Consider the following 26,785-nt stretch of genomic DNA (forward strand, 5'->3'; position numbering starts at 1 on the left):
GGATCTGTTGAACAAATAAGATAATGTAATTTTAGTCATTAAACTGATGATAATGGTTGAGTGTGTTTTTTGGTTTTGTTTTTCTTTTGACCATCCTTTGAGGTGTTGATATAGTTTATTTACAACAGGTATACTTAGAGTCTATTTGTCTATTTTGATGGATAAATTACCTAAATGCTACTTTTTTCCCCTCCTGCAGAACATCCAGTCATGGATAAAAATGAGCTGGTGCAAAAGGCCAAACTGGCTGAGCAGGCTGAACGATACGATGACATGGCAGCCTGTATGAAGTCTGTAACTGAGCAAGGAGCTGAATTATCCAATGAGGAGAGGAATCTTCTCTCAGTTGCTTATAAAAATGTTGTAGGAGCCCGTAGGTCATCTTGGAGGGTCGTCTCAAGTATTGAGCAAAAGACGGAAGGTGCTGAGAAAAAACAGCAGATGGCTCGAGAATACAGAGAGAAAATTGAGACCGAGCTAAGAGATATCTGCAATGATGTACTGGTGAGAAACATTCAGTCTAGTATCTCTGGCTTCACTTTCATAGAGGTTTCATAGTATACGTTATTGTACACTTCTCATTTTCTGGATTTTCTTTTCCTTTTAAAAATTAATGTTCTGGACTTAAATGTTCAAAGTGTTGTTACTAAGATAAGATGGTATAAAATAAGTGTAACAGTGAATTACCAATTTTGATAAAAATAGAGTGACAGTCCATTTTTTATTATTTGAAAAGATAAACTGTTAAAATTACCTCATTAATTACAGTCACATATGTATTAGTTGTAGAGCTCATTTTCTTAGATGAATAAATAATAGATGAATAAATTATGAACACATAAATAGAAGGGGCTGTGGTGGTGGTTGCAGTGGTTTAAGTGCTTGGCTGCTAACCGCAAGGTATAAACTTTGCTGCCACTCTGATGTGGCAGTCTGCTTCTGTAAAGATTTCAACCTTGGAAACCCTATAGGACTGTTCCACCCTGTCCTATAGGTTACTGTGAGTCAAATCGACTTGATGGTGGCATGTGGTTTTAGATTGGGTACATACATAGATAGAGGAATTTTGCATCTTATTTTATATAAGGGAGGTGTAATGAGAGACCCGTAATAGACATAGTACCCCTCTCTAGATCAGATGCTAGAATGTTAATGAATCAGCCAGGCAGAAAACACTGGCTCTGGTGGAGCTTTTGCCTCTTCCTGCATTTGAGTGTTGAAAGTCAGCTTTGGACACTAACAACTATGATAAAAGTTTATGAATGCTCATGCTTGATTATCTAGGTTCAGTCAAGAAGTATTTAAGTTTTCAGTACCTACTGTGTTGAAGCACTATGCTTATCTAAAAGTTTAAAGAATTAAACATTAATTTTGGGTAATTATAATCTTACTCATAAATGATGGCTTTCTGATCTTGAGAAGTTTAAACTTGAGGATAAACTGGTAGAGTTGATCCAGCCAATTGGCATATAATATCTTATACATACTAATACTCTCCTTTTTAATGAACCAGGAAATTTTGGAATAAGATAGTTTTGCTAATGGTTACCCTTAATACTTTAGCCTTGTTCCTGGAAGAACTACTATAATGAGCACGTGGGGTGATTTCTGATGTGATTGTGGGTTTGGGGTTTTTGTTAAAATTGTGATGGTATTTTGATTCCTTTACACTAATTCTTTAATTATAATGGAACAGCTTCAATTTCTAAATTTTAAGTATTTTTGAAATCACATATTTTTCAAATTGTTTTTTTAAAGAACAGTTGTTTTTAATCCTGACTAATGTAAGCTTACAATCTCAGCTTAAATGCCTCTTTATGAGGCATTGATCTAAGATACATTACAGTTACCATTTCTTATTTTTAAGATGAGGAAAATAATTACATGCTGTCATTGAGACTGGATAATAGATGTTTATCTTTTGATTTACTAAGACAATGATATTTAAAATTTGAATATTAGTCATTTTTTCTGTAGTAAAAATTTTTTCTCCTGCTCTCTTTACTAGCTGTATTTTTGTAAATGTTACTGAATTTTACTCAGTTTAGAGTTTTTCTCCCTGTTACTTGATGGATCTCATAATTTTTATTTTGGTTTCAAAGGACTTATTAGAAATTATCAATCCCTTAAGATAAAAGTCCATTTTAGAGATAAAGGAGGGTATGTTAACATTTACCCTCTACTAACAAGCTGTTTTGTGATTCCAGGTAGATATTTGCATGTTTTCCACACATAGCCTATAAAAGCTCCTGTCAATGTGAGGATTTTCCTGTGAAAAGACTAGCAGTTGTAACCTTACTTGCTTTTGGTTTTCTTAACAAGGGAAAAATATATATACACTGCATAGAATGATTGTTAATAACTAGATTAATTTCTAAATAGCTTCTGATTGTTGAAAAGATTATGTAAAGGGATTGATAACTAGTTACTATCCATGTTCAGAATAGCAGTGGCTTCTCACAAAAGTCTCAATGTAATTTCCTCTTTGAAAATTTAGGTAAATTCAACCTTAATTCTTTACCATATAAAATGCTAGAGAGTTCTAAACAAGCTTTGGCTTCCACCCATGGTCTTTTCAAGAATAAGGCTCTGTTAGAAGTTTCTGCGTGATTCAGACCTCTGAACATACAAACCAAACCAAACTCACTGCCGAGGACTCAGATCTGACTCATAGCGACCCCTCCTTGGGTTTCCGAGGCAGTATCACTGTGGAAGTAGATTGCCCAACCTTCCTTCTGAGGAGTAGCTGGTAGATTTGAACCCTCAGCCTTTCTGGTTAACAATCAGATGCCTTAGGCACTAAGCTACCTGAGCTCCTGTCGTTCTTTATAAGGGAGTTTCTTTTCCTTACCAACTTTTTCAAGGAGGCCATGCTGACTCTGGAAACACGTTGCATAAAATTCTTTTTCCCTTTCTAATAAAATAGAACAAAATGTAGCAAGACTAATATTTTGCTTAAACAAAACAAAAAACTCAATGCCATTGAGTCGATTGAATTCATAGCGACCCCTCTTTGGGTTTCCAAGGTGATGTCTCTACAGAAGTAGATTGCCCAGTCTTCCTTCTGAGGAGTGGCTGGTGGGTTTGAACTGCTAGCCTTGTCAAAAATGACTTAAGCACTATTCTAGCAGAGCTCTCCTGAACATGGAGGAGGTGCTCGAGTATTTGTTGGTTAAATGAGTGTTGCTGTTGTTGTTATATGCCATCGAATCGGTCCCCTTCTTGGGTTTCCGAGGCAGTATCACTACGGAAGTAGATTGCCTCATCTTCCTTCTGAGGAGTGGCTGGTGGGTAAGGTAATAGAATTAGGCTAACAGCACTGCTAATTTTCAGTCTTTTCTGTTTCAACTTGGGAAAATTTGATATTAACAGGCACTGTCATTCTTTTTAAAACCAAACTAAACTCAATGCCTTGGAGTCTACTCTGACTCATAATGACCCCTCCTTGGGTTTTTGAGGCATTATCACTACAAAAGTAGATTGCTCAATCTCTCTTCTGAGGAGTGGCTGGTTGGTTTGAACCGCCAGCCTTCTGGTTAGCAGTCAGATGCCTTAGGCACTAAGCTACCAGATCTCCTGTCATTCTTTATAAGGGAGCTTCTTTCCTTACCAACTTTTTCAAGGAGGCCATGCTGACTCTGAAACATCTTGCATAAAATTCTTTTTCTCATAAAATAGAAGAATAAAATGTAGCAGGACTAATATTTTGCCTAAACCAAAAAAAAAAAAAAAACTTGCTGCCGTTGAGTCGATTCAACTCATAGCGGCCCTTCCAAAGTGGTTGTCTTTATGGAAGTAGATTTCCCAGTTTTCCTTCTGAGGAGTGGCTGGTGGGTTTGAACCACTAACCTTCTGGTTAGCAGTCAAAGGCCTTTGACACTATGCCACCAGAGCTCCTGATAACTGATTATATTTTTACCAGGTAAGTAACATTTTAAAATATAAGCAAAATAAAGCACACTAGCATGAAATTTTACTAATCGTCAAGTATAATGACTCAAAAATAATTTTTTTCCTAGGCGATATTTTTGAGCCATTGCACTTAAAGATAGTAAAATTTCATGCTGATATGCTTTAATTTATGTTTTAAGATCTTACCTGGTGAAGATACATAATCAGTTCTAATATTTTCTTTAAAAATTTTCCGAAATTTTTTTTAATATGAGGAAAATAAGTAATTTCTTTGAGTTGATGTCACTGGCTGGTGGCATTAGTGATGTATCAGACTTCCTTTTGTTATACTGAATACATAATAAGGACCTCTAGTGGCACAGTTGTTAAAGCATGCAACTGCCAGCAGTTCAAACACATCTCAGAAGAAAGATGGGGCAATCTGCTTCCTTTAAGATTTATGCCTTTGACTATTTACAATAGCCAAAACATGGAAACAACCTAGATGTCCATCAACTGAGGAATGGATAACCAAACTATGGTACATACACACAATGGAATATTATGCAAGGCTAAAGAATAATGTAGAGTCTGCAAAACACCGCATAACATGGATGAACTTGGGGGACATTATGCTGAGTGAAGTAAGTCAATCACAAAAGGACAAATACTGTATTAGTCCGTTATTGTAAAAGTTAAGGAAAGGTTTATCTATTGAAGGAAATTTTCTTTGTTGGTTACCAGGGGTGGGAGGGGAGAGGAGGGAATGCTGTTAGATAGAGATAGATATTGATTTGGGTGAAGAGAAAGGCAGCGTACCAAATGTAAGTGCCCGATATGGCAGCATTGAGGATGAGAAAGACATAAGAGAGGTACATGGGAAGTACAGACAACAAATATGAACCCTTTTGCATATACAGTACTGAGTTTTTAGTGAAGCCAAACATGGGTATATGGATGGATGGATAGATGGACAGGCTAAACGATTAGGTATGTCTATGAAATAGGGAGTGTATCCAAGATCATATATAGGGTTGGCAGACAATGGTCCTATAAGTTTATGTGAATGATCAGAATTCCCAGGTGTATAGTGGAGCTGACAAGGGGCAAGATTGTGGTCACTGCTTGGTTACAGCCAGCTACCCAGAGCGACCGAGTAGTTGCTTCTGCGGGCTTGGGACCATAGTCACAGGGGACATCAAGCTCAATTGGCATAACATACTAGACAAAACATTGTTCCACCTCCTACGTTGGTGAGTAGCGACTGGGATCTTAAAAGCTAGCAAGCTGCCATCTAGATGCAATGATGGGTCTCTCCTCGTCAAGAGCAAAGAAGAAAGAAGAAAACCAAAATTAATGGAAACAATCAGTCCTTGCGACTGGTACACCATTTGATCTGCAACCTATACAACTATGAGACCAGAAGAACTAGATGGTGCCCGGCTACCACTGTCATCCACTTGGAAGGGATGTAGGAGATCCTGCATAGAGAGGGAGAACAATGTGGAACAAAACTCAAAATCATTTGTAGGGGAAAAAAAAAGATGGTTGGGACCAGGTTTGCTGGTCCAGTAGAGCCTGGTGTAACCACTGAGACTATGGCCCCTAGCTGCCCTGAAGGTCTGGAATTGAACCCACACCTGTGGTTTCCAGCCAAATAAAGTTCAGTCATGTGAGTTAAACATTTACCTCAAGTAGACACATGCCCTGGAGAGAACAATCATGGGAGAAGGAAGGGCTGCTTATGCACAGGGAGACAGCTCAGGGGGCAGGAGAGTATGGAGGGATGGACACTGGGAAGTGGTAACTATGGGGAGGAAGTGGGAGGGGAGCTGTTGCATTGTGGTAAACTGTGGTTAATGACGAGACAAAGTATATGTGAACTGCTGTATAGAAAGTGAATTTGCTTTGTAAATCTTCACCCAAATCACAATTTAAAAAAAAAAGATTTATGCCTTTGGAAATCCTATGGGCAGTTCTGCTCTGTCCTGCAGGATCTCTATGAGTTGAATTGACCAAATGGCACTGGGTTTGGATTTTTTTGGCTTTATATCATAATAACTAAGCAAATCCCCTTTCCATAAAAAAAAGAGTTAACCTTCAGAGAATTGAGTTTTCTGAAGGGATTTTTTAGTAACCCTGTTTGTATTTATCAAGTATTTAATTTATGTCATTTAATAAGCAGAACCATGGGGACTTTTTTATGATTTAGAAGAATTATAGGGCATTACCTTAAACAGTGGTCACTGGCATATCTTGTTATGCAAAAGAACTTGAGGTTCTTCCTTCTCTTGTGCTGTTAATTGGGAGTTGCCAGATGCTTAGACCAAAAGCTCTGGATAGTAGGGGAGGTGGGGAGGGGACCAATCCTTAAACTTCTCTTCTATGTGAACCTTTAAGACATGCAGCCAGACATGGGCTAGTTTTTTTATTTTACACATGATGATTATGAAATGAAAAACAAGACGACGAAATACATACTAGAAAACCTAATTAAGGCTCAAAATATGTCACAGAAAAAGAGCTCCAGATTGAAACAAGCCAACTTTTTACTGTTAATAGCTGCTTGGCCTGACTCAATCCCTTTGAGAAAACTGAGCTCAATTAAATGGGAATAATAACCTATCGGGTTGTTGTGAAGATTGCAAATCAGGTAATGCACTGCCTTCTGTGTCTTTTTGCTTTTCTCAGCTTTTAGGTTCTGTTTAAAAGCAGTGACAGCAGTACAAGCCTGACTATATAGGGCAAAGAATGACTTTTTGTCCTTATAGGAGGCATAGGAAATAAACTAGTAAATAGTGTGTGTGTGTGTCTAATGTTTTTGACGGTTGACAACCAAACCCACTGCTGTCAAGTCGATTCCAACTCAGTCACCCTACAGGACAGAGTAGAACTGCCCCATAGTGTTTCCAAAGTTGTGATCTCTACGGAAGCACGTCTTTATTGTCAGATCTTTCTCCCACAGAGGGCAAGTAGGTTGGAACCACCAACCTTTCAGTTAGCAGCTGAGCATGAAACCACTGTGCTACCAGGGCTCCTTACCATTGGCAACAGTAGTTGAATATACTAATACTGATTCTGTTAATTTGACTGAGTTCTGTTTTACTAAGCTGCTCTGAAATTATATTTGCCAAGGGCAATTTAAGATGTTAGTGGGCACTGATTTTTATCTCTAGTCCAGAAAGCGGCCAATAAGTGGGAAACGAGGTACAAAACTTAAGCAGCTTTCAGATCCTCCTTCATCTGAATATGTTAAAATGTGCCTTGGCCTTTAAAAGCTGTTTATATAGAGTTTTAAGATGAAAACCAGTGGTTCATTCATTGGAATAAGGGCCTCTTAAGAATTCTGCACTGTTAACCTATCTTCACTGTTTCCTAGAGATATATTTACATATTTTTCAAATGGGGCTTTTAGTAAGTAGTATTAACATTGAAGTATAAACAGCTTTATATGACATTGTAGATACCTGTATCCCTTCCGGGAAGTAATATTTTTTGTAATAAAATTCACTAGTATTTTATTTAATGGTGGTAAGATATATATAACAAAACATTTGCCATATCAACCAATTTTTACTCTTAGAAATGCTGTGCCCCTTAAGCAATAATTCCCCCATTCCCGCTTGCTCCTGGTATAACTATAGGCATACCTTGGTACCTTGGACATACTGCAGGTTTGGTTCCTGATCACCACAATAAACCACATATTGTGATAAGCAGATCACATATGTTTTGGTTTCCCAGTGCATATAAAGTTCCTTTATACTATATTGTTGTCTACTGAATGGAATAGCATTATGAAAAAGTTTGAAATATTGTGAGGATTACCAAAATGTGGCACAAACAGGAAGTGTGCACTTGCTGTTGGAAAAATGGTGCCGATAGGTTAGCTTGACATATAGTTGCCACAAACCATCAATTTGTAAAATAATTTAAAAAAAAACCAGGTATCTGTGAAGTGCAATAAAACGAGATAATGCCTGTACTAATAAGCTTTGGTCTCTTTGCATTTACCTATTCTAGATCTTTCATATGAGTGGGGTCATAGAATATTTTTCCTTTAATGTTTTAAGGTTCACCCATGACATAATATGTATGGGGACTTTTTAAGAGCATTAAATAATAAGCATTAAATAGTGCACTTGGTGATGTATTTTGTACATTTGTGAAATCAGAGCTATATGGAGTGGAAATGAGGAAAATTAAAGCGGGGAACAGGAAGATAGGTGCTGACTATTTGGTGGGAAGGAAAATAACCATCAGATTGATCAAGAGTAACAGGTTATCTAGCCTTTTTCAGCAGAAGGCTGGCGGTTCAAACCCACCGGCCACTCCTTGGAAGGAAGGTTAGACAATCTACTTCCATAGTGATACTGCCTCGGAAACCCAAGGAGGGGTCTCTATGAGTCGGGTCCAACTCAGTGGCAAATAACAACAATAATCCTTTTTCGATATTTAAAAAACAAAACCCATTGCCATCAAGTTGATTCCAATTCATAGCGACCTCTTTTGGGTTTCTGAGCCAGTAACAGAAGTAGATTGCCCAGTCTTCCTTCTGAAGAGTGGCTGGTGGGTGTGAACCACCAGCCTTCTGGTTAGCAGTCAAATTCCTTAGGCACTACGTCACCAGAGCCCCCCTTTTTCAGCATAGCAATACTTAAATATAAGGTCCTTACCTGTTACAGTAAGGGGTAAGACAGCTTGGAGATGCTTAGTGATGAGCTGTGAAGACTGTTAAAAAGGAACTAAGACTCAAGGAAACAGTCCAAAGGGCTGTGGACCACAGGAACCACAGCTTTCACTCACCTAAGACCAGAAGTGGATGGTGCCCAGCTACCACTCACTATTAGCCACTCAGATTGGGATCACAATAGGAGGTCCTGGGAGGAAAATTGTAGAGTAAAATTCAAAATCTCAAAAAAGACCGGACTTAACTGGCCTGAGCCTGTGGCCCTTAGACACTCAAACCTGAAACTGAAGCCATTCCTCCAGATCATCTTTTGACCAAACAGTAGACGGGTGTATAAAGTGAGCAGTAACAACCAGGAGGAAGGTGCTTCTCAGAACACTCAACCATATGGGACTGAAAGGGTACCATTTGCTCAAAAACAAAAGTTCCGAAGGCAGAAAGGGGCAGGAAAGATAGGTCAATGGAACAGGGAACCCAAGGAGGAAGTGGGAAGAATGTTACATTGAGAGGATTACAACTAATGTCACAAAACTGTGTGTGTACATTTTTGTGTGGAAAACTAATTTGCTCTGTAACCTTTTACCCAAAGTGCAATAAAAGGTTGAAAAAGGGGTGGGGAGTGTTAAGGAAAAGAGTAAAGGATTCAAAATTGGAGGTAGAGTGAAAACCTGAAAAAAAGTGTAGGAAGAACATAGACACATGAAATAATGATCTAGCTGTTTAAATGCACCCAGGAAAGAAAAAATACATTCAGTCACAGCAGAAACATTTGAATTTTGGCTAACGAAAAGCCAACCCATTACAGCCAGTCCACTATCAGTAGGATTAGTGAAAGATTATGTTGGAACCACTTCAATAGTACTGCACAGTGTAAGTGTCTCAGTTAGTTGATTAATTGAAAAGGAGTTCCAGTATGTAATTACACTTTAAACATTTTAAATTAAAATATAGGTGTATATTGATTAGCTAGTGTTTTTGTGTGGGACATCCTTTTCTCTGAGTATGTATTATATAGCAGTTTGCAAATAGTTTACTATCTTTTTTACATAAACCATGCTTACATATGCATCTTTTATAAAAAGCAGTGAGTTTCTATAGTGAAGTGATAACTTACATATTTAATAAGCAAACTGTTTCTAATCCTTCTAGATAAGCACTTTAAAAAAAAAAAAAATCTTTTAGTTATTTGTCCACTCCAAGCAGTTTTTCTTTATAGGTTCCTTGTAAAACTAATCTTTCCAGAGCATTCAACTTGGTTTTCATAGGAACACATCTTCTCACACTTTTATTTCATTACATAGCATCTAAATAATTACAGCCAGAATAATGACAGTTTTGGAAACAGACAGACTTTTGGTGTAACCACACACCTGTACTGAAGGAAGCAGGATATTTCAGAGAGTAACTGAAAAACCTGTTTAAAGTTGTAGGCACCACTGTTAATCTGGAACTGAAGAACCTAGCAAAACCCAACCTATAGTTGAATTTAGATAACCCAGCAAATTAAGTAAAGGCTCTCTAAGAGAATTAACATTATTCTATCAGAACAAGCTTTTGTGTTACAAAAAAAGCTTTCTAAGGGGAGCATTGCTACACCTAAGCCACCTTCAATAATTTTGCAAGAGGTGCAACTAGAAATGATTTGGTACTTGTTAGATCACTAAGGGCCTATTGTAGTGTTATGAACTAAAGGTAGTGGATATTAAAGGTCTTGGAAAACATGTCAAGCAAAGGAAATGACCCCAGATTTTGCCTCTTAGAAGGTGGGTTGTTGGTAGGCATAAAAATCCTTTTTTGTTTGTTTGTTTTATAAAGAAAATATTTGGAAATGATTTATCACTTGTTTCTGAAGATTGGGTCTCATAATCTGCTTTTGTTCTTTAGATTGATTTTCTCCTTTTGTTAATAGCTGAACAGATTTTAAGCAGGGCCCTTATATCATAGTTTGTACTTGTTACGTACCGTCGAGTCGGACCTGACTCATAGTGACCCCTGCTTGGGTTGCCGAGGCAGATCACTACAGAAGTAGATTGCCCAAACTTAGTCATTATTTATTTATACGTTAATCTTGTAAAATTTTTTGGAATTTCGTTTAACTTGTAGTGGCACCTTTAACATATGAAGGACTTGGGTTTTTTTTCCCTGTGAAGATAATGCCTACTATTTTGAAATCTGTTAAGATGTTCTGAAATAGATGATCCTTGATACATACATATTTAAGAATGTATATGTGAGAGAAACAGTTTTTTAGAAAGTCAAAATTACAAGTGTTTGGTGTCCACTAAGTTAGTTAAAAAACTTATAGTCCATTAAAATTCTAAAAAAAAAAAAATCTTAGAATTTTATTCTAGAATTCTTGCGGTTAAATTGTGAATTCATTCACACTGAGAATAAATATTGCTCAAGCTTTTTGATTTAAAACTGTCAGTTTCAAATATGCCCAAAACCAGAGTTCATTTTCATTTTGAAACTACCTTTTCTTTTAAATGACCTCATTTCAGCACTTTTTCTGGACTTAATCTAAACGACATCTTGGACTCAACTTTGGTTTCATTTTCTAATAGCAAGCTGTTACTGCCTAGATCAGAGTTTCCCAGTTACATTCATTCTGTAGTATATTCCCATGGGTAGTGTCCATTGGACTAGCTTTAGTTCTACCTTTACTCTCCTATTGAGAGAAGCACATTGGGAAGTAAGAAAGTAATATTATAAACTTGATTTAAAGCTAAACTTAAACATCCTTCTACTACTGGTGGTTTTTCAGTCTTGGCACCTTTATTCTTTTCTGAGGTCTATACTGCATATAGTTTTCATCCTTAATCTTTTTTTAAAAAACATTACTTTTCATTCTGTCACATCTGCTGGATCTTTGCCAAAATCTTTTATGCAAAGCTTTTGCCCTCCTCACTGCCCTAGGAATAAGCCATTGCTAACTCACATTTTTATGGCCTTGAGAGTTTCTGCTTCATTACTCTGATTAAGCACTTTAATCTTGATGTCTAAGTCATTTTCAGCTACAGAGGTTTGGCTCCATTTCTTCATTCTCTTTGAAAACAGGACCATTGAGGTTTGTGGGATTTTATATGTGTTTATGTTTAATAATTTTAGGTGACCTGTTAGTTTGGCCTGGAAGAAATGGTGTATTTAGCCACCATATTTGAAGAGTTCCCATTGTGTATCTCTGAGCAGTGGGTCATCTGCCACATGTTCTCTAGTTAATAATTCCCTGTAGTGATGAAAAATTTTATGAAAATTACTGTGTAGAATAGAGTCCTTTGTATTGGTGTATTTTGACTCATTTCTCCCTATTAACATTCTTTTCCTGTGATGAGGATCTTTGGGCAGCAGAGCCACCTGGATGAGTGTAGCTGATTTGTTATCAGTTTGATCCTGTTGTGTGGCATGTGTACATTTGTTTACATGCACTGGAAGATTACTGAAAAGATTCAGCATGTAAGCTTTTGTGGATTTCTTTTGATTTGTTGTTGTGACCCTTCCCTTCTCCAAATATAAATATGTGATTTCATATATTTCAGTGATAGCCAAAGGTAGAATACAAGGTAAGAATGTAGGGACATTTTGCCCAGAAGTTAAACTGTAAAATTAAGGGGGCCAAAACAAGACCAAATCTAATGGGGTGACTTTCTGATGGATTGACCTGTATGTATGTATGTTGTTGAATTTAAAAATCCAGGGAAGATCCTCTTGAATTTAATTTGCAGGGAGTACCCAGTTTTTGTTATATTGGCATTTCATTCATTTGAGTATTTAATTAGTTGGGCTATCATCAGAGAAGTTAGAAACATATTTTAGTGAGGATTAGTTAGTTAGTTCCCTGTTTGCAAACAAGTTTTGAGATCAGGTGGGGTTATTTTTTTTTAAAACTGTTACTGCTTTGATAGGATAGGGAGCTCTGGTGGCATTTGACCACTAATCAGAAGGCTGGCAGTTCAAACCCACCAGCCACTCTTTGGAAGGAAGACTGTGCAGTCTACATACCACCTCGGAAACCCAAGCGCAGGGATCACAGTGAGTCAGAACGGACTCAGTGGCAGTGAGTTTGGTTTTTATTTTTCTTACCACTTTGATAAAGTGCTTATTTATGTATATTTTAAAACAGCCTCACTGATGTATGTTTACATACCCTAAAATCTACACATTTTAAGTGTACCATGATTTTTAGTAAATGTTTATAGTTGTGCAGCCATCACCACAATCTAGTTTTAGAACATTTAGAACTATTTTTTAAAGTTGATTTTAAGAGTTGAAAGAAGAAATTTTCCCTTGTCTTTTGCATTTTAATTTTTATTTGAGGTTTTTTTTTTTTTTTTTAAGTATTTTATTGTGTTTTAGGTGACAGTTTGTTTACACAGCAGATTAGGTTCTCCTTTAATGGTTTTTAATCCAGATTCTTCCATGTCATTGATTAAAGCTTTCACAGTGTGTCAGCCTTGCCATTATTTCTATTCTGTTTCCATTGATCTAGCTTCCCTTCCCTTCCTTGCCTTCTCACCTTTGCCTTTGTTTTGGGGTAAATGTTGACTCTTTGGTCTCTAAATACTTCATTTTGCTTGAGGGAGCACATTACTCATGGGTGATACTGTTTGTTTTGTAAGCCAATTTATTATTTGAAAGTTGATGAGTAACCGAAAGAGATTATCTTCAATTCCATGTTCAAATATTATTTTAGGGTGAAAGTTTTGAGGGTTCCTCTGGTCTCTTTCAGTCCAGTAGGTCTGGCCTTGTTAAGGAATTTGAATTTTGTTCTGCGCTTTGCTTCTGTTCTATCTGTGACCTGTTGTGTCCCTGGTCAGAACAGTCAGTATTGACAGCCAGACACTTATCTTCTGGTCTCAGGTTTGAAGAGATTGCGTTCACGTGGGCTTAAAGTTCCATGGATTGGTTTCTTCTTTGAGCCTTTGATTTCCATCATTCTCTTCTCTGAAAGAATAGAGAACAGTAGTTACAAGTTGGATGCCTGCTTGAAAGCTTTTACACAGATGCTGTTCACCAAACTCGGATATAGAATACGTTACCTTTGTGTACTATCTTATGCCAGTGGACTAAGTCCTAAGAAAGTGGTCCTAAGGCCCTTGAAGCCAGTAAGCCAATCCCACAAGTTCAGATATATCTAGGAAGCTTCCATAACTGCCTCCACGTGGTTTTTTATATATGTGGATATATATGCAGTACACACAAATGTGTGTGTGTATATATACACACACACACACACACACATAAACATACATATGCCTGGAAGGAGCTCTGGTAGCGTAGTGCCTAAGGCATTTGACTGATCACTGGAAGGTTGGTGGTTCAAACCTGCCAGCCACTCCACAGAAGGCAGACTAGGCAATCTACTTCTGTAAAGATTAACTGCCTCAGAAACCTAGTGGAGGTTACTAAGAGTCGGAATCAACTCGATGGCAGTGAGTTAGGTTTTGGTTTTGGTTTTACATATGCCTATAGATAAACCTCTGGTGGTGCAGTGGTTGAAGCATTCAGCTAGTAACCAAAGGTCAGCAGTTTGAACCCACCAACTGTTCCATGGGAGAAAGATAAGGCAGTCTTGTGTAAAGATTTACAGCCTTGGAAACCTTGCAGGATCACTGTGAATTGAAAATGACTTGATGGCAGTGGGTTTGGGTTTTTGTTTGTGTTTTTTGATATACCTATATGTACATGTGCATTTACTCATGTATGCCTTTATTCACATATGTGCATCCACGTTTACCCACGTTACTGCACACGTTTGTTGGTTGTATTTATTATTGCAGAATTGTAACTTTTACCGTACTTCTCCCTTTTCCGCATATTCTTCTTAATGTCTTATTCCTTGGTCATGTTGTATTGACTTCACTGATGGGATCTAAAGATTTTTAAAAATTAGCTACATTACCAAGGAAAGCCAGTGGTGAGTTGAATGTTTCTCATCTAAGTGATCAATTAGAAATGTTTTTCTGAGAAAGACAGACTTCTCTTGTTCCAAGATTCATGAACGGCCTGCTCACAGCCTGCAAATGTGCTTGTTTGGCTTCTGAAAACATAACAAACATAATTCCCCATTAGGAACTACCAGCCTGCAAATACTTTTTTTTTTTTTTTAAATAGAAGAAACACCATTGCCCAGAGTTTAGAATGACAGAATGTATTTGGACCACATTCGGTGCAGGATCACTAGATGAAAATCCTACCCAAAACTCACTACTAAAAATGCAATTCTGTGGAATGATAATTGAGGATAATGTCATAAAAAACATAATGCTATATAATAGTTCCATCATTACTTTAATACTGTGTTTGGAAACATGTCATGCAAAAGTGATCATGCTGTTTAAGAGTAATGATTGATTTTTCCCCTCCAGTTTCCCTTTGATCACCATCAGGCTCAGTTTCATGAGGATAACACTCGATGGATATTCTCATACAACATTCTTGGAAAAAATAAACTAACCTGCCATCGAGTCGATTCTGACTCATAACAGCCCTTTAGGACAGAGTTGAACTGCCTCATCTTTTTGCCACAGAGCAGCTGGTGGTTGAACTACTGACCTTGTTAGCAGCTGAATGCTTCATCCTCTATGCCAGCTGAGCTCCTTAAAGGGAACCAAAGTCCTCTACCTGTTCTAGAGTGCTGATGCTACTTAGCACAGGCTATGCATACTTTTTGGATTTGAATTTTGGACCCGTCGTATTACTGCTGTTTTAATAGGGATTAAAATAAAAATTTAGGCTGGCTTTAACATTCTTTAATAGACCTTTGGTTGATCATTCCTTGTTGGTTCCCAGAAGTTAAATGGGGAACATTTGCTACGAGTTACTGAGAAATACGTTCAGTTGAGTGACCTATTCATAGGACACTGGTTTCCAACTTACATTATTTCTGTTAGGCCAGCACTGTACAGAATAGTAAAAGTTTAAAGTCTGAAAAATACCTGCTAAATTAATTTTTGTTAGTATTATAATTCTTGGTGTGGAGTACTTTCCTGATTGCTTGACTGGAAGCAATTGAGGAAGCTTCTATTCAGAGGAAGAAAGGAAACCACTTCAGCCACAAGGGGGAGTAAGAGGCTAATTTCCAAACTGAACTCCTTTTCAAACAAATTAGGCTGCTTTGCCTGTTTCCTTTTTAGAATTGTGAGATCTAAGAGTGATAAAAATAAAAAGCTCAGTGACTTTAAAAGAATAAAGTTAAAGTTCCAAGAAAATTAAATCTATCTCTGCACAAGAATCATTCAAGACTAGAAATTTGAACTCATACAGTTACGTTGGAGAATTGGTATTATTTTCTGTTAATGAGTATTGTTAAGATATTTGTTGAGATACTTTGTGTTTTTTGAATTGAATAATAAATTGGGAGTGGAATTTTACAGAATTACTGCATTTTAGGAATGTTTTAGAAATTAAGTTTTTTAACTTAATTTTTTAACAGATCAAGAAATTGAAGCTCCACAGTTCAGTGACTTACTTTAGGTCCTATAGTAAACATCACCATTTTCTGTCCCTTATGTAATACCACCTTATTTGTAGATTAAAACATAATGTTTACTCTTACTGAAAATGTTTGGTTTTGGGGTGGAGGGGTTTTTTGGCTACCTTCATGTGCTACTCTAACAGACGGACCACAAATGGATGGCTTAAACAAACAGGAGTTTATTTTCTTAAAATTTAGGAGGCTAGAAGTCTGAGGTCGAAGTGCCAGCTCCAGGGGCTCACTTAAAGCCCCTCAACTAAGGCTGCAGCTCTGCCTCTTGCTCCTCACCCACTGAAGCTAGAGAAATCTCTTACTCAGGTACCTGCTGGCTGCTGAGGCTAATCCTAAGGTTGACAAATGAAATGCCACAGTTACTCATCATGCGGAATAACTACATCCAGGTGCCCAACCACTCAAATACCAGGCCCAAAAAGTTGACATACAGTCTTAACTACCATGGAGGGGAGGGGTTCAACCATTATGTTTAATTTCATTAAAAAATGGTTTCAGTTTTAAATTGTGTTTAGATTATAGTCTAGGGTCCTATATGTAATGAGAATTACTGTTGAGAGCCCTGTGGCTCAGTTTCTTGCCACCACCATCTTTTTAGTCAGCTGCATTTTTTGTGCATGACTTTTATGAAAGTAAGGATGTTGGTACCCCGTAACACCTATCATCATTTGTGTTCATAAAAGAGAGAACCATGGTAACATCATACAAAACAAGAAAGGATTATGGAGGCTTGATCATTCTCTGTGCTACATATTTGATGAGGTCAAGTCAAAGGAGATTGTTAACCTTCCCCCCCCAAAAAAAAAAAAAAAAAAACCCTACCTAACTGCCATTGAGTTGGATCCGACTCATAGCAACCCCTCCATGGATTTCTGAGGTGGTATCACCATGGAAGTAGATTGCCCAGTCTTCCTTCTGGGTAGTGGCTGGTTAGCAGTCCAATGCCTTAGGTACTCTGCCACCAGAGCTCCCACTGTTAACCCAGCTATATTTTTTTAAATTGCAGCCAGTAAGTGCTTCATTAAGGGTTGATTCTTTTGCTTTGATATTCTGGTCTATTTACTATTGGCTAATGGCATTTTAAAAAGCCCTGATGGCATAGTGGTTAAAGGTACCTGACTGCAAACCCTCCAACTGCTCTGGAAGAAAGATGTGGCAGTCTGCTTATGTAAAGAGTATAGCCTAGGAACCCCTGTGGGACACTTTGTCCTTTAGGGTCGCCATTAGTTGGAATCAACTCAATGGCAAAACATTTTTAGTAACATTTTAAGTATAATTATCTTTGTGGGAATTAAATGTAATTCTATGACCATGTGGTGGAGTATTCTCTTAAGAAGAGGTAAGAACCTTGCTCACACTCCTCATTTTTGGTTACATGTGCATCATTTTTTTTGGTGCCATTTCTCTCCTAAATATAAAAGTAATAAATGCCCGGTAAGCAAATTAGGAAAAAATGGGTGAGCACAAAAAGGGTACAGGGTACAGACCAAAGCTCAATTAGTATCCTATCATCCAGAAACAGTCACTATGAAGAAGGATTTCTCTTTAGGATTTACTTTTATATAATAATTGTGATGCTAAATAACAAAGGGAAGGTGGAATTTTTTATAACTCTTCATATTGAAATTCAGATTTAGGGAAAAGGTTATGAAACTGTATGAAGAATTACTGTACATCCTTCACCTAAATACCCAAAATGTTAACATGTTATATAACTACTATATAATTTGCAAAATCAGGCCTAAAGCTATGATTGAATTTTATTTTAAATTATACTTGCCCTGAATAAATTTAGATTCTGTAGTATATAGGATATAAAGTGAAAAAATAAAACTATTTTGACCTTACCCACTCCTCAGGGGTAGTCTGGGTTGTTGTTGTTGTTGTTGTTGTTGTTGTTGTTGTTGTGTGTGCCGTCGAGTCAGACCCGACTCATAGCGACCCCTCCTTGGGTTTCCGAGGCAGTATCACTACGGAAGTAGATTGCCCCATCTTCCTTCCGGGGAGTGGCTGGTGGGTTGAACTGCCAGCCTTCTGGTTAGCAGTCAGAACTCTGGTAGCATAGTGGCTAAGACACCTGACTGCTAACCAGAAGGCTGGCGGTTCAAACCCACCAGCCACTCCTCGGAAGGAAGATGGGGCAATCTACTTCCGTAGTGATACTGCCTAGGAAACCCGAGGAGGGGTCACTATGAGTCAGGTGTGACTCGACGGTACATAACAACAACAACAGTCTGTGTTAGTCTTTTATATATCCTTCTGGGAATTTACTGTGCCCTTGCAGGTATTCTATTCTTGAAGAATAGACACTTCTAGAATCGAACACATACAGTTCTATAAGGTCCCCTCTCCCTTTCATGTATATTAATGTCTATATAGTGTTCTGTTTTATATAGTGTAACATTGTTTAGCCATTCCCATGTTGATAGAAATTAGGACATTTTCCTTTTGTTTTAGAAAGTAAGAAAGGTCTGTATTAGATACGTTCAGGAAAAAATAAAACACATTCTGACTCATGGGAACCGCATGTATGCCAGAGTAAAGCTCCAGAGGATTTTCAGTTGCTGATTTTTCTAGATTGCCAGGCCTTTCTTCCAAGGCACCTCTGGGTGGGCTTGAATCTGCAGTTTTCATTTATGAAGCAGCCAGGTGCTTCCCGGTTTTGTTCCACCTGGGGACTCCACATTAGATACTAGAGGTATGGAAACTGAAGCTGAAGCTGGATGGTTTGTGAGAAAGCTTCTGGAAGAACATAGAATTTTAGATCTAGGTATTGAAAAATAAATGCTATTTAACACAGATTGCAGTTAGCAAAAGTATAATCTCTTGACCTGTAGGAGTCCTTTTAGGGGATCCATGAGGTCAGAACTCTTTTGTGTCTATACTTAGTCATTGTTGATCAAAAGGTAGTGGTGGTTAAAACTCCTGGCTCCTTGGCAGTAGCAGCAACTGTATGTACCATACTGTACTAGTAATTACATTCTTTACCATGCACTTGCAGAAGACAAGTTTTACTTAAAAATGTCATTGAGGCTGTAACATAATAATTAAGGAATCCTTACATAGACACCTGTTTGTTCTGTGTGGCAAAATGGGAAGTACAGTGGTTTTCTAGAAAAGCACTGCATTTGTCTGAATTGTGAGCTGAACCATCCAGTTTTTTTTAATGGAGTAGCTTTTTATTTCAAAGAACATCACGTATACTGTGGTTATTCAGACTTGGTATTTGGCAGACGTTTTCTTGCAAATTAATGAAGTGAACCTGTTGCTTCAAGGGAAACAGGTGATAGTATTTGTGGCTGAAGATAAAATTAACTTTGAAGTGAAAATAAGAATTTCAGACAACTTATAACAGTACCATGATCTTGAAGCTACATAACTTTTGAGACTGCATTCTCTTCATGTACGTCATCAGAAACATCACAACAGATTAAATGCATGCAGAAGCAGATAGGAGAATCTAGCTGTCTTTCATTAAGCTAGGCACTAATGAATAATATGTTCGAACATTTAAAACACAGTGCCACTTTTCTCACAGATTTTATTTTCTGGGAAGTAGTTATTTTTTCAATAAAACTATTTGTTAATGTGTAATAAGATTAAATTTTTTAGAGTGAATTAATACTAATTTTTTTTCCAGTTTTATATGGTAAATTTAGTTACAATCCACATAAACATGAAAGTTTTTTGGGTAATTTTTAAGCATTTAAAAGGGGTCTTGAGACCAAAGAATTTTTAGCTATAAATAACAAAGCATTCATTGATAGGAAACTTCACGGTTTTTTCTGGAAAACACCCCTGTTTAGCGAGACCAAGTATCACACTTGGAAGAATAAATAAGGTGGCATTAAAAAAATATATATAGGAAATGAGCTTATGTAAGGGGAAATTCCAGAATTAAGTTAGATTTCTGGTGTGTTTGACTAGTTGGTTGGTTGAAGTATCATTTTAAAGTTAATTGTAGTGTAAACATTTTCTTACGATAATATGCACAGTTAGCTTAACTTAGACAGTGTGTGGTTCAGATTAGAGTGCTGTACCCACCAAAAAGATAATGCTTTCTATATATTAAATAAAATAATCCTAACAACCCTGTGTGCTGTCTACTACTAACTGTCCTTTCAACAACAAAGAACCTGAGGCCCAAGGAGACAAGCTAAAAGCCGTGATCTGGGATTTGAACTTGGGCAATCTTTCTCTTAGCAGTTTATATAATTCCTTAATTTTAATGGAGTCTGAAGTCAAAGCACTGATGTTATATAGATCATCTTTGTAGCAAGGAGGCATGTGTTAGAAACTACTGTTAATATATTCTGGCCTGGGTAAACTGGCTTGGGAAGAGAAAGATGTACTTGACCCTGTATATCTATCTTAGGGTTTTCAGCAGTTTAAGAGTTAATTATTACAGTTAAAAAAAGAAAAAGGAAAGCACTGTTGATTCTGACTGGTAGTGACACACTCCCCCCCTCCATGTTGGGTCTCTAAGGCTGTAAATCTTTGTTGTTGTGTTGTTGTTATGTGCCCTCGAGTCCCGACTCATAGCGACCCCTCCTTGGGTTTCCTAGGCAGTATCACTACGGAAGTAGATTGCCCCATCTTCCTTCCAAGGAGTGGCTGGTGGGTTTGAACCGCCAGCCTTCTGGTTAGCAGTCAAGTGCCTGAGCCACTATGCTACCAGAGCTCCTTGTAAATCTTTACAGAGGTGGAAGTAGATTGCAGCATCTTCTGCAGAGCAGCAGGTGGGTTTGAACCACTGACCTGGTTAGCAACCAAATGCCTTAACCACTATGCCATAAGAGTTCCTTTGTTGCAGTAAAGGGGAAGAGGGGCTTTCATCTCCTAGTTCAGGGAACTCTGGTGGTGCTGTGGCTAAAGCATTGGGCTGCTAACCAAAAGGTCATCAGTTCAAACCCACCAGTTGCTGTGCAGGAGAAACGTAAGGTAGTATATGCTTCCTGAAAGATGTGCAGCCTTAGAAACCCTATGGGGCAGTTCTGTTCTATCATTCCAGGATATCAGCTCAGCTCAAAGCATTGGGTTATCCTCAAGATCTCAAATTCAACATTGACAAGATTATGGTTCAGTTTCTTCTTTCAAAACCATATCATCCATTTAACTCTGGATTATGTGAACCATTTAGAACTGGGGAGGTTAGAAATGTGTTTGTAATTCAACATTGAGGAAACAAGATTATAATTTATTCCAGTGGTATCATGTTGCTGAGTACATTTAAAGCTTCCTGTCCCACTTAACGATTATTATGAGGGTGACTACTGTGTAAAGTCAGAATGTGTGTTAACTCTTAATTCCACAAATTAATCCTAGGTAGTTTTGAAAATGTTGGCCATGATATCTTTAATAGATAGCACATACTGTCAACAACATATTTAGATAAAAGTTAATTGGGGGAGGGAGGGGTAAAAACATACATTTATTTTGAAGTATGTTTTAATAAAAAAGCATTTTAAAAGTTTAATAAGACAAAAATTAGGAAATTCTCAAATTGTATTTCAGCAAGATTCATGTAAGTGAACATTATAGCCTCAGTTTATTGCTTGAGTGAGTGTAAGAAGTTCTGTTTAATTTGTTTGACCTGAAAATCTTTTCTGTTATAAATTATATCTGGGTGAGATTGATTTACTATTTGTATGATGAATTGTGTAAGTAGAAGGTGTCTCCATAGTCAGCCAGACCTTCCTTTTACAGTTTAAGTTACAACTCTTGGTCTACTTTCCTTTCCTTATGTAATGCTATGCCTTCCTCTGTTTTAATTGAAGCTTTTGCAGTGTCCCAGAGTTACTGCTTTACTTGTACTACTGTAGTTGAATAAAGTTAGGTGGTTACATTGTGTATCTAACCTGGGATATTACCTGCATTTTTTGTATGTTGTAAAAATAGCTATCAGCTCTTTCCTCTCATCTTCTACTCTGCTTTCTGTGTCTCCTTTTTTCCCTTCGTTCTTCATCTTCTTTCTGTTTCCCTTACATTTTCCTCTTCATTTGGTTTTCCAGATCTGGAAAGTTAGCTTTTATTATTTTACGGTCATTTTGACAACTTTAATATACTTGCTTTTTTGTTACAATTCATTGAACTGCCTTCCGTTAAAATTGAAAAAGACCACATGAGATTTCTTTAAACCTTGGTAAGAAAAGTGGAGCTTACTGTCTAAGTGGCCTATTCCAGTTTTGGGCCACTTGTACATCTCTCGTAATGAACAAGAATCTACCTCTTGGTAAATAAGTACCAGTCTTCAGAGGTGTTCGTGTCTCCCTAAATCCCTCATTCCCTCCTTCAGTACTCAACACCGTTTCTAATTTCTTTTCTGCTTGTTCTCTTGCATACTCTGCAGTTTGTGTCAATGTCTGTCTTGGTAGACACTTAAAGTAAAAATTCAGTCGACCTTGGTCTCATCAGCACAATGCAGAACTGATTTTTTTTCTTGTTTAACTCTGATTCCTAATTGTATTAATACATCATGGGAGTACAATCATCCCTTTTAAGTAGTCATGTCGAAAGTATTGAGGCAGAGAAAATGGAGCATAATATTAGGAATACAGGTCAGATTACTTCATACAAGTTTCACCATCTCACAGGCTAGCTGTAGTTTTCAGTGAGTTATATCTGTGACTGAGCCTCATTGTCCTCTATAAAATGAGGATAATGATACTTTCTGCCACGGAAGGAAAATGAGGCAGTCTACTTCCATAAAGATTTACTGCCTCAGAAACCAGTGGGGATTGCTGTAAGTCAGAATCAACTCGTTGGCCCTGGGTTTGGTTTTTTTGGTACCTCCTAGTGTTATGGAAAGATCAAATTAAAGAGTTCTGATTCATAGCGACCCCCATTGGGTTTCCGAGGCAATAAATCTTTAAGGAAGTAAATTTCCCTGTCTTTCTTCTAAGGAGTGGTTGGTGAGTTTGAACCACTAACTTTCTGGTTAGCTGTCAAATGCCTTAGGCACTGTACCACCAGAACTTCTTGAAAAAAATCATAGAAGTACTTAAGCGTCCAAGAATGTCATGTTTATATTAAAGTTGCAGATATCATTATATCAGTTATCTTTTGCTTCATAACTAGCCATCCAAAACTTAGTGATATAAAACAATGATTTACAGATTTCTCCTGCTATCCAAAAAAAGAGTATTCTTATGAAACCTTTCATAAGCCAAAGTGGCCTAAAGCAAAGAAGCAGTTACCATTATTTATATGGGAAAATTTTTTGAGCATTCCCAAATAATAGCCTACCATATGATACCAAGGAGCTCTAGTGGCGTTGTGCCTAAGGTATTTGACTGCTAACCAGAAGGCTGGAGGTTCAAGCCCACCAGCCACTCCTCATAAGGAAGGTTGGGCAATCTACTTCCATAGTGATATCATCGTCTCAGAAACCTGGGGAGGGGTCGCTATGAGTCAGATCCAACTTGATGGCAGTGAGTTTGGTTTTTTTAATGTGATACCAAATAACGACAACAACAAAACCTATAATTATACTAAAATACAGTGTTCGTAGACACAATTAATTCAAAGCTACGGGGAAGGAGCTGGGCAGTGCCAGTCACTGCTCTGGGCATTGCCTCATTTAACGTCTCACTGCAAAACAGATGCCAGTTTCACTTTCCACTTTTTTCATAAAAGGGAAAATCTTTAAGATTTCTTTTGATTACTAAAAACAGGTACTAATGTAGGTCCTTTGTAAAAGCAAAATAGGGTAAAGCACACTTTCAAAAAGCTTGGGATACAGCTCCCACTGCCAACCACTTGGAGGGGGATCTGTTAGGAGATCTGGATAGTAAAGTGGGAGAACAGTGTGGGACGAAATTCAAAATCATTTAAAAAAAAAAAAAAAAAGGACCAGGTTTGCTGGTCTGGTGGAACTCCTGAGACTGTGGTTTCCAGCCAAACAAAAGACAGGTATATGAGCTGAACATTTACTTGGAGAAAATCAATTCTGGGAGAATAGAAGGGCTGTGTATGCACAGGGAAGACAGCTCAAGGGCCAGGAGTGCGTGGAGGGAAGGACACAGGGAAGAGGTAACTATGGGGAGGAAGTGGAAAGACAGCTGTTGTATTGTGGGAGATTACAGTTAATGTCATGAGACAAAGTTTATGTGAACTGCTGTGTATGGAAGATGAATTTAAGGGAAAAAAAAAAGCATGGGATAACCCTATATTCCATGATTCTGTGACTTGACTGCTTAGCTCTTCATATGGTGTTGGCTGGGGTCACTCAGTTACATTCAGCAGAGAGTTGAGCTAAGGCTGCAATACCTAGGATGACTTAGTTTTATGTGTCCAATGACTAAGGTGGATCTTGGCCCCTTTCCAGCAGGGTAGTTGACTTCTTACATGATGGCTCCAGGCTTCAAGGCAGCAAAAGGGGAAGCTGCCAGACCTTTTAATGCTTAAGCCCAGAATTGTAATAGTCACTCAGACATCTACCACAGTTTTGTTCTTACATAGTTTACTGTTTAAAGTGTTAACTCTTTTAATCTTTAGTTTTTCTCTTTTTGTTCTATACTCTTAATGATTCTTAGCTTAATGTCATCTGAATATTTGATAGATAAAAGTATGACAGTTTATTCCTTTCTCAGTTCACTGTGGTCAGCAGCATCTCACCAGCAACATCTGCCACTGTTAACACATGATACTTTATGGATCTATAATTAGACCAATTTGGGGCCTCACTGCTGTTACCCACCCAGTATTCCTGTTACTTGTGGATTCTGGTTAATAGCTTTAAAATTATTTTGATCAGGTGTGTGGCTAATTCAGTCTTCAGCTTGTGGGAAGATGCACTTAACTGCTATTCTAATTCCTAGGCAGTTTCTTAGTTTAACATGAATTATCCCAGTGTAAAATAAAACATTTTTAGAGATACAGAAGTTAATATTCATAAAAGATTAACTCAATTTGGTATACTTACTGTTGACACCTTGCCTAAATAACTTCTGCAAGTTTTCTGGTATGTGCTTTAAATTTTTAAGTAATTCACCCTTAACTCACTGCACATGTTCATCGGCTTCATCCTCTACATGCGTGGAGTGGGTTAAATAAAATCATTGAAAAGTGTAGGACATGATTAGGAAGTGTTCTTAGTTTTAATTGTTTTCTTTGCTAGACCACTCATCCATGGATTTAGAGGCTATCTTGCTCATCATTGTCAGTGATTGCTACCTAAGCATTTGGAGAACAGATGAATATATAAATTGTGTTAAAATAAGAAATAAGGATTCTTAGGTGGAGAATTTCATTTCATGGCTGCTCTTAATTATTGTCAGTTTTTTCCTTCACTTAAAATTATTCTTAGAATAGTCTTAAATGTAAATGAACTAGAGAGCAGTTCACAATTGATTTGAATTGTTCGTGGAGCCTTCTTAAATATATTTTCTTCTGTTTAATTTGAAGTTATTTGTGAATTCCTGGTTAATCACGTTAATCCCTTTGCAGCTTAGGTTTTACAGCTAATTCACTATTAACCTTTTTCTTAACCAATAAGAAACAGAACCTCTACCCCTCCCCACCAAAAATTTTGCATAAGGATTTCTTAGTCTCATACTTCGTATTGTTATAATACTAGTTTGTCATATGTATTGTAATGGAGGGAATTTATCCTCACTTATCTCTATACCTAGTTTATGAAGTATTAGCGTATTTTATTGTGCTGCTGGCTTCTAGCGTGATGTCTGGTGTATAGTGATAACAACAGTAAACACTTTGCATTTTCTCTCACAACCTTTAGAAATATGTGTTATAATCTCTACTTCACAGATGAAGAAAACGGAATCACTGAGATTAAGTACATCACAGTTTGGAGTGCTACAGTTCAAACCAGATCTGATTCCAAAGCTGCTATGCTATATACCCTTGCCCAAAACTTTAATGAATAATTCATTTTGTATAAAGGCATAGCACTTGAAAAACTCTGGTCATTTTTCTTAAAGATCATAGTTCCTAACTGAAAACCACTTAGAATATTTAACTGTCTTCTGCTGTTTGAGGCATGTCCCCAAAGAACAACCATAAATGTTTTGTTAAGAGTGTATGGTGTATTAAAGGATAGATCATTATTTTGCTTGACAAGGCTTTGACTGTGAAGGTATAGGTGTGGTGTTAATAATTTTTTTTATCCTGACCAAAGTGCTCTTCTGGGTTTAGCCCTATTGTTTCTAATAATGATGAGAATAAGCACAAGCCATCACTCCAGGTTGACTTTTTGCACTTGTAGCCCCTTCATGTAATGCAGTGCAGCTTGATCTCTGTACTGCCACTACACTAGGTGTCTGTAACTGAAATTGTAGAGAAGTGTGAAAACTTGGTTAAAGGTTGTTCACCCATCTACCGTTGGTACATTATGAGGCAGTAAACACACAAAGTTATAGAGTTAACATTTTAAAAAGCATTGTTCAGACTGTATTTTGCATGTGAGTAGGTTAGATATAGACACACACACACACACAGTATTGTACCGTGTGACTGCCTGACAAAAGAGAAACCAAGAATTAGAGCTCTTTTTTCCTTGAAAGAATTTGATTTGTTTGGGACTCAACTCAGTTGAAAATTGCCATCACTTTGATTTCCAGAGTATGCTTATACTTTAACAACGGGAGGAAAGGAGGGGTGATTTTTGTTTTTAACTGTTTCTAACTGTATTAGAAATATGTAAATAATAGACAAAGATCTCATTTTCTGCTTTAAATCAGTCGTACAATGTAATAAAG

At 37.4% G+C, this 26,785-nt stretch overlaps 1 protein-coding gene across 1 annotated transcript in view; it reads left to right on the forward strand.

The window, feature by feature from the left end:
* The first annotated feature begins 210 nt into the window (after positions 1 to 210).
* YWHAZ (tyrosine 3-monooxygenase/tryptophan 5-monooxygenase activation protein zeta) overlaps positions 211 to 26,785 on the forward strand; it is a 31,710-nt gene continuing 5,135 nt past the window's right edge. Inside the window, exon 1 of the mRNA XM_007934817.2 lies at positions 211 to 504. Coding sequence (XP_007933008.1) covers positions 211 to 504 — 294 coding nt within the window. The remainder of the gene's footprint in view (positions 505 to 26,785) is intronic.

The sequence above is a fragment of the Orycteropus afer genome, unplaced genomic scaffold (assembly GCF_000298275.1).
Source record: "Orycteropus afer afer isolate SDZICR_OR568_19922 unplaced genomic scaffold, OryAfe1.0 scaffold00021, whole genome shotgun sequence".
In the NCBI taxonomy this organism is placed as follows: Eukaryota; Metazoa; Chordata; class Mammalia; order Tubulidentata; family Orycteropodidae; genus Orycteropus; species Orycteropus afer.